Here is an 8,385-nt window from a genome sequence, read left to right as displayed (position 1 = left end):
AACCTTGGCCTTGGGTTTCCTAAAAATAAACAAATTAGTTTTTCTAATTCATTATTCTCTGCTTTTATTTTCATTGTTTTATTTCTTAAAATTCCTCTCTTCTTGGCTTCTGTGGAACTCTTCTCCCCATTTTCCTCTGTGTTGCTCCTGCTCACCCCACCTCCCAGAGATGAATCTCACCTACCAAAGAATCTGTCATTGGGCCCTTCCTTCTCATTTATATTTCCTGTTAGCCTGGCTTTTGTTAATGACCTCAGATCGCTCAGGATCTGAAAATCCACTTAATGATCATAGATGAACTGTCCCTGCTGAATACCAGTTTTTTTTAAAATTATGGTCATAAATACACATAACATAAAATTTACTATTTTAACCATTTTTAAGTGTACAAGTCACTGAATAGCAGAAGCTTTATTGTGTACTTGGCTATGACCAAGACTTCATCAAGATGATTCAAAGTTCCTATTTTATGAACGATCTTTAATTGCTTCCATTTATTTCTTCTCATTGGCCAGATCCTATCAGTTTTACCTTGTTATGTCTCTGTTTTCACTCTGCTCCGTTACCAAGGCCAGGCCTTATGCTCAAGCTGTGGAGACTCTTACTTGCCTCCTTGCCTTTATTTTTTGTCCCACTCAATATCCCCCAAGCACCAGATCCTATCAAGCCATATTCTGTTAAAAGTTTTTGAATGGTTTTCAGTAGCCAAGAGAAAAAGTACAAATATTTGGCATTCAAGGCCTCATGATCTGGCTGTAGCCTACCTTGTTGTTGATCACCTCTCTCCCTTCATACAGTCTGCTCTAGCTCAGGAGACATATCGAGGGAAGTGGGCTGGGTAAGGGATGGAGACACCCAGGACCAGTTGGAGAAGGAAAAGGGAACTGCCATCTTGCCCAAAGAATAAGGATTTGGCCTTTGCATTGCCAGAGCCTTCATTTTTTTTTTCTCCCCAGAGAACCTGCTAATCTGGAATTTTATGTGAAAATCTCTCAATTTAAAATTGTTGTTACAAATTAGTATCTTTGAAAAACTTGGAGCAATTGAAAAATCTGTCTGTGGGCTAGATCCATGTCACAGTTGATGGCAGGGTTTCTTTAGATTCTCTATGTCTGTCTCTCTTGTCTGGAATTGGGACATTACATTATAGTCTAAAGAAATGTTAAATCCAATAAGAGTTTCAAAAATTCCCACTGTAAAAAGGTTACTGCTTTAAAGGTTTTCCATGGTTCCTGTGAAAAGGCCATAGTCGGATTTAAAATGATAAAAACTAATAGTACCCACTTGTGCCTCTGGGAGCACCCTAAGAGGCTTTTTTTGAGCTGGCACTTGCATTTATTGACATGAGTTTTGTTACAGATATGTAATATATTGTCGTTATTTCACAGGACAAATTAGTCAAGATGTCCGCAGTTTCGAAGCATTTTGGACTGAAATACAAAGAAGAATCGTACATCTTTAAAGAGCTGGAGAAGATGAGACAGGAAACTAAAAAGGATCTTCTCCGATTCAAGCAGAAGTTGGCCTCCAAGCCGGCTGTGGATGAAGCCTCAGTGTGCGGCCTCCAGGCCCCCGGCCCTGCCCCTCCTGGGGAGAAGGTCAGGGCCACCTACGATGGACCCCAAAAGCCATCAGGGTCCCCTCGAGCTAAAGGCCCTACGACCCCCGCTGCGGCCCTCCTGCAGCAGGCGCCCCGAGGCGCAGCGTGGCCCCCGGCCCCGAGCGAGGCGGCCGCTCCCGGGAAGACCCGGCCGTTTCGCCCCCACGACTTCTACTTGCGGAGCTCTGCGTTCCTCCGGTACCAGCCCCAGAAAAAGCCGCCGGTCATCGCCTCCAGGGCTGGCACGTCGAGACCGTTAGTCCTGATGCCGCCCCCTGCGGCAAGGGAGAGGCCCGGGGCGCGCCTGGGCCGGAGGAGCCCGAGGCCCACGGGCCCCAAGCCCGTCCTGCACCCCGGCCGGGAGCGCGACGCGAAACGGGAGACGGCCGCGCTCGCAGAGGCCCGCCGGGCCAAACCCAGGAAGGGCAGCTCCGTTTCCAGCCAGGAGGGCGACGCGGAGGCGGGCGACGCGGAGGCGGGCGGCCGGCGGAGAGCCAGGAGTCACGCCCTCTCCGTGAGCTCGGGCTCAGCCAGCCAGCGGCGGGAAGCGCGCGGATCACTTTCCGAAAGCCAGCCGGGGAGCATCCGGCTGGGCGACTCGCGGGAGGCCGCCCCGCAGGCCGCGCAGCGGGTGCGAGTGATCCCGACAACCATAGAGGAGATCATCGCCTCACTGCAGTCGGAGGCCCAGCTGGCCTCCGACCAGACTATCAAAGAGCTCATACAGAGTGTCCTCGGCCAGAACTACGACATTAAAATGGAAGTAGGTGAACCAGAAGAAGAGTTAGTATTTCTCCTGGGTAAATGCAACTTTAGGAAACATTCATAGCATATTTAAGTGCATATGGAGTGTTACCAGCTGGACAAGCTAGACAAAACACTGGGGTGTTACTCAAGTGCTTTGAATTTGGAATTCGAATTTTTGAATATTCCATCGAGGGGGAGTGTCTACTCTTTCAGTGAAAGAAATTGAGAGGTTATCTCAAAAATTAGCTCAAAGCACATTGGTTGTAGACCTGAGTAAGACGTCACTGGTAACCTTTCGTTACAAAGTCTTTGTGACTATCTAGTATTGAAATAACAGAACAGATGTTTTATATGGAAAACTCAGTCATTTTCTGTTATAACTTCACAATAGCAGTACATTTTTATACTAAGCAGATCAATATATTACTACTAAGAAGTTGAATTTGTAGTTCTGTGTCATTTTTAGTGAAAATCACTCTCTTAAAATATATATATTTTTAAGATTTTATTTATTTGACAGAGAGGTGAGAGAAAGCAGGAGGCAGGGAGGAGGGAGGGGCAGAGAGAGGGGGAGAGGGAGGGAGAGGGAGAGGGAGAGGCAGGCTCCACGCTGAGCAGGGAGCCCAGGATCATGACCTGAGCCAAAGGCAGACGCTTAACTTATTGAGCCACCCAGGCGCCCCTCTCTTAAAATATTTAAAAAAAATTTACTTCCTAGGCCTTCCTAGTTATAGAGATTATAAGTGATTCTTGTGTGCCAAGCAAAATGAGACACAGTTTGCGTGCATTTTGTCCCAACAACCTCATCAGATGGATACCTATAAAAGCCCCCACTTTACATAGGATGTTTCCTAGCTTTAGTGATGTTAAAGGATTGGCTCGGTGTCCAAACTAAGGAATGGCAGAGCTGGGATTCTACCCCAGGTGGACACACCCCAGAGACTGGACTGGAAATATGCCAGAACTGTCCATTTCTTGATTGTGATATGTCCCCAGGAGGGAGCAAAACTAAATAGGGTTATAGGTTATGATATTTTGTCCATTACATAGACTGCTGTGGCAGGGACATTCAAAGCAAAAATAGCAACAAGGGAATCTGAGTCCCACAGAAAGACAGAGAGAGGGAGGAGGGGAGGAGAAGGGAAGGGGGGAGAGTGGAGGGAAGGGGAGGGAAAAAGGAAAAAAGAGACGTAGTTTTTTTGAGAATGGCAATGAGGATGACTGTAAGAGAGAAGATTCTGTTACTGTTCTTGGCTGCGGCACCAAACTTCTTGTTAGTACACAGAATCCTGCTGCCACATTATGTCTTTAAAAAAGTTTCAGCCCCAAAATACACTCTAGGCTGTAAGGAATGTGATCATAAAGCCCATTAGGGAACAAAAACATGTAAGGACAAAAGTCCCCAGTGTCATCTTTGACCTAATGTTGGTTAGCAGAGTAGGACAAATGTTTTCAGTTAAGACCCACATCTCCTCACAGTTACTCAACAGGTCAGTGTGGCTGCTTTAGGGCTGTTTCAAAATGAGGATTTCTTTTCTTTTCTTTTTTTATTATCTTCAGTTAGTCACTGTGTAGTACATCATTAGTTTTTGATGTAGTGTTCAACAATTCATTAGTTGCGTATAACACCCAGTGCTCATCATAACATGTGCCCTCTTTAATACCTATCACCCGGTTACCCCACTCCTCTCTGAAAACCTCAGTTTGTTTCCTGGAGTCCATAGTCTCTGATGGTTTGTCTCCCTCTCTGATTTCTCCCCCTTCAGTTTTCCCTCCATTCCCCTATGGTCCTCCATGCTATTCTCCATGTTCCCCATATGAGTGAGATCATATGATAATTGTCTTTCTCTGCTTGACTTATTTCACTTAGCATAATCCCCTCCAGTTCCATCCAAGTCGATGCAAATGGTGGGTATTCATCCTTTCTGATGGCTGAGTAATATTCCATTGTATATATGGACCACATCTTCTTTATCCATTCATCTGTTGAAGGGTATCTCGGCTCTTTCCACAATTTGGCTATTGCAGACATTGCTGCTATGAACATTGGGGTGCATGTGCCCCTTTTTTCACTACATCTGTATCTTTGGGATAAATACCTTAGTGTACTGCTGGGTCGTAGGGTAATTCTATTTTTAACATCTCGAGGAACCACCATCCTGTTTTCCAGAGTGGCTGTACCAGCTTGCATTCCCACCAAAAGTTTAAGAAGGTTCTGCTTTCTCCACATCCTCGCCAACATTTGTTGTTTGCTGTCTTGTTAATTTTTGCCATTCTAACTGGTGTAAGGTGGTATCTCATTGTGGTTTTGATTTGTATTTCCCTGATGGCTAGTGATTTTGAGCATTTTTTCATGTGTCTGTTAGCCATTTGTATGTCTTATTTGGAGAAGTGTCTGTTCATGTTTTCTGCCCATTTTTTGACTGGATTATTTGTTTTTGAGTGTTGAGTTTGAGAAGGTCTTTATAGATCTTGGATACAAGCCCTTTATCTGCAATGGCATTTGCAAATATCTTCTCCCATTCCATGGGTTTCCTCTTAGTTTTGTTGACTGTTTCCTTTGTTGTGCAGAAGCTTTTTATCTTGATGAAGTTTCAAAATGGGGATTTCTAATTAGCTTTTGTGTGGGTCTCACAGCAAAAAGGCATTAGGGATGTGCACTGGCGAGCCTTAATAGAGAGAACACAGGTCTCAGTGCCTGCCCCTGTACGAAGTAACTCTGTGACATAGTGAAGGTACTTGACACGAAGAGGCACCTGTATTAGAAACTGGCTCAGAGTCCTGCACAGTTGGGAAAAGTTACCTTTTCAGAGCAAGGGCCATAAGAGAGGAATGCCCTTGCTCTGAAATCCATTTTGAAGGGTTCAAATAGAATAAAATATAAGAAGAAAGAGTGTCAAATGAGGAATGAATACCAGGACAGTGAGTTCTGTTCTTTCTGGCATTTTATTTGTTTTGTGTATCTGTTTGTGGTGCTACAGCCACCTGAATTGTTCAATGTAGAGGAGGGGCCCGGAGCAGTAGAGTCAGGAGCCAGGGGCACTAGTGCTGTGTTACAGGACTTAGCCTGTATCAAATGCCTTAGTCCATCCCTGCTTTTCATTATATTGATTTTTAGTGCTTTCATGATTTTTAGTGCTTTGGTGATTTCATTCTTCCTTTTTAAATTTTGCCTTTCTCCACCCCAACAGTTCCAGAAGACAGAGCTCTGCATTATTTTGAATGAAGGTGCTTTCAAAAGTTTTATTAGGGTAAGAAATGGCTGTGGCTGCCTGGGTAGGTGATAGATTGTAATAAAAAATACAGGTGTAAAAGTGGTGTCTAAGTTATGATTTTAAAAATTCCTAAGATTAGAATAAGGACATTTGTTTGAAACATTTGTAATTTATATAAACAACATCCTTTCCAGGATAAGCAAGGAATATGGTTCTTCACTTTAGATATTTTACCTTGGAATCACACAGCAATCCTCAGAGGGAAAGCCGGAGGTAAAGACAATCTTGGCAGGCTGCGTTGTCTTTGTTTAGAGCTTGGGCAAGGCCATTCCAGACCTGACATTCAGAATTTCACAAACAATAGGCCAAAAGTTGCACAGAATACCTGAAGATTAAATTTAGCTGTCAAATGTAGGTTAAACATCTAAACAAAGTTTTCTCATCCTCAACACTATTTACATTTTGGGTTAAATAATTCTTTGTTGTGGGTGGCTGATCTGTGAATTATAGGTTGTGGTTGCCAGTAGCATAATCCTCTTGCTCCCCTTCCTCGCCTGCTGCCCAAGTCATGACAATCAGAACATATATATGTTGCTAAATGAGACCCTGGAGAGTAGGGCACCCTCCCTCCACTCATTGAGAATCACTGGCCTAAACAGTATGAATACACCATGGCAGGAAGAATAGAAATGTTATATGGTCCTATGTTTGCTTTACCGAGGAATCAGTTACTCACAACATACATTCTGATTATATGAGACTAAAGTTCAGAGACTACCTTCCAGATGTTAATTGAGGATGAAGGAACCATCCCATCCTTGCTCCTTTCATGTGTAGCTGCTTTTCGCCGCAAAGCTCTAAAGAAAAAATGACTTTAACATGACCTAGGTAAGAAAGAATTCATGTTCCAAGATCTTTCATGAACAAATAATATGTAGCCCACAAATGTTATATCATGAAATTTATACCTACTTCCACTTCAGGAAAGATGAAATAGATGTACTTTCCCCCATTTCTTCCATACAACTAAAAACATTATATATAAGACAAATATGAGAGTACTCCAAAAGGTGGAGAGGAGAAGACCGACTGGCTAGGAACTTTGGGTTCCAAGGAATTACATAGTGATGCTTCTTTGGGCTTTCTTTTTTGCCTCATATCCTCTGGACTTGAGATAAAGAAGCTGGCAAACTAGGAATGTCAATGGATACAGAAAACGCTCCAGCAAAAGCCGGCTCTCTTTAGCCAAGGGATCAAGAAAGGCGAAGACTAGAAAGACAAAACTTTTAGACAATAACTGTGCTACTAAAGCCAGAAACAGCAGAAAAAAAAAAAAAATCTATGACCCCATCCCCACACCCACCAGCCATTGCTGAATGGGGATCCGGGACTGTCAGTCTCACCAGGCTGTAACAAGTTACCCCAACCTTCTCCCCAGTGAGGTGGGGTCAGTGGAAAGTTAAGACTTTCAATAATGCTCAGCAGTAAAGAGGTTGCCCTCTCCACTTTCCCTGTGTCACTGGAGGCCATTTGGGGAACAGTAATGAGATACCCCTATCCCTTACAACTAGGATGGTGTCAGTAGACACCTAGTGGGGACCAGAACTCCTACTCCCACTCAGCAATAACAAGGATGCCCCCACCCCTGGTGTCAACAGAGATCAAGTTGGAACCTGGACTACTACCCCCACCTGGCAGTAATGCCATCCCCCAACTACCCCTGTTAGAGTAATGCGATAGGAAGCCAGCTAAAATAGGAAGTTTAAATGAGATCCAGACTCTCATAATACCCAAATGTCTAGGTTTCAGTAGAAAATCATTTGTCATACTAAGAACCAGGAATATCTTGACTTGAAAGAAAAAATGATAATTAATAGATGCTAGCACTGAGATGGCAGAGATGTTAGAATTATCTGACAAAGATTTTAAAATGGCCCTCAAAAAAATGCTTCAGTGAGCAATTATGAGCACACTTGAAACAATGAAAAAATAGAAAGAGCAGAGAAATAGAAAGTCTCAGTAAAATCAAAGATATAAAGAGGAACCAAAGGAAATTTTTAAAGATTTTATTTATTTGAGAAAGAGAGAAAGAGAGCACACGAGCACGTGAATGCAAGCAGGGGGAGGGGCAGAAGGAGAGGGAGAAGAAGAGGGAAAGAATCCCAAACAGACTCTGTGCTGAGCATGGAGCCCAATGCAGGGCTCAATCCCACAACGCCAAGATCATGACCTGAGCTGAAACCAAGAGTCAGATGCTCAACTGACTCAACCACCCAGGTGCCCAATCAAAGGAAATTTTTAGAACTGAAAATACAATAAGTGAAACAAAACCCCAGTTGATGGCTAAACAGCTGAATGGAGAGGACACAGGAAAGAAACAGTGAATTTGAAGATGGAATTTGAAGATGGAATACAACTTACTCAATCAGAACAACAGAGAGACAATAGACTGAGAAAAAAAAATGCACACGACCTGAGGGACCTATGGGACTATCACAAAAGATCTAACTTTGTGTCATCAAGATCCTGGAAGCTGAGTGAACCCCAAACCAAAGAAACCCAAAAGAATCCATACCAAAATATAATAGTCAAACTTCTGAAAATTAAAGAAAAGAATGAAGCCTTTAAAGTAGTGAAGAGAGAAACAGCGTGTTACCTATGGAGGAAAACAACTTGAATGACAATGGATTTCTCATTAGAAACCATGAAAGCCAGAAGAAATAGGTACAGTATTTTTCAAGTGCTGAAAGAAAAGCACTGTATACCCAGAATTCTGTATCCAGTGAAATTATTCTTCAGGAATTGAAGGGGAGATCAAGACTT

At 43.2% G+C, this 8,385-nt stretch overlaps 1 protein-coding gene across 1 annotated transcript in view; it reads left to right on the top strand.

Moving 5' to 3' along the window:
* The first annotated feature begins 1,403 nt into the window (after positions 1–1,403).
* Positions 1,404–8,385, top strand: part of TTC6 (tetratricopeptide repeat domain 6) — a 188,555-nt gene continuing 181,573 nt past the window's right edge. Inside the window, 1 exon segment of the mRNA XM_044918209.1 lies at positions 1,404–2,363. Coding sequence (XP_044774144.1) covers positions 1,404–2,363 — 960 coding nt within the window.

The sequence above is a fragment of the Neomonachus schauinslandi genome, chromosome 9, assembly GCF_002201575.2.
Source record: "Neomonachus schauinslandi chromosome 9, ASM220157v2, whole genome shotgun sequence".
Lineage (NCBI taxonomy): Eukaryota > Metazoa > Chordata > Mammalia > Carnivora > Phocidae > Neomonachus > Neomonachus schauinslandi.
The sequence above is the reverse complement of the archived record's forward strand: the minus strand, read 5'-3'. Positions and strand labels throughout refer to the sequence as shown.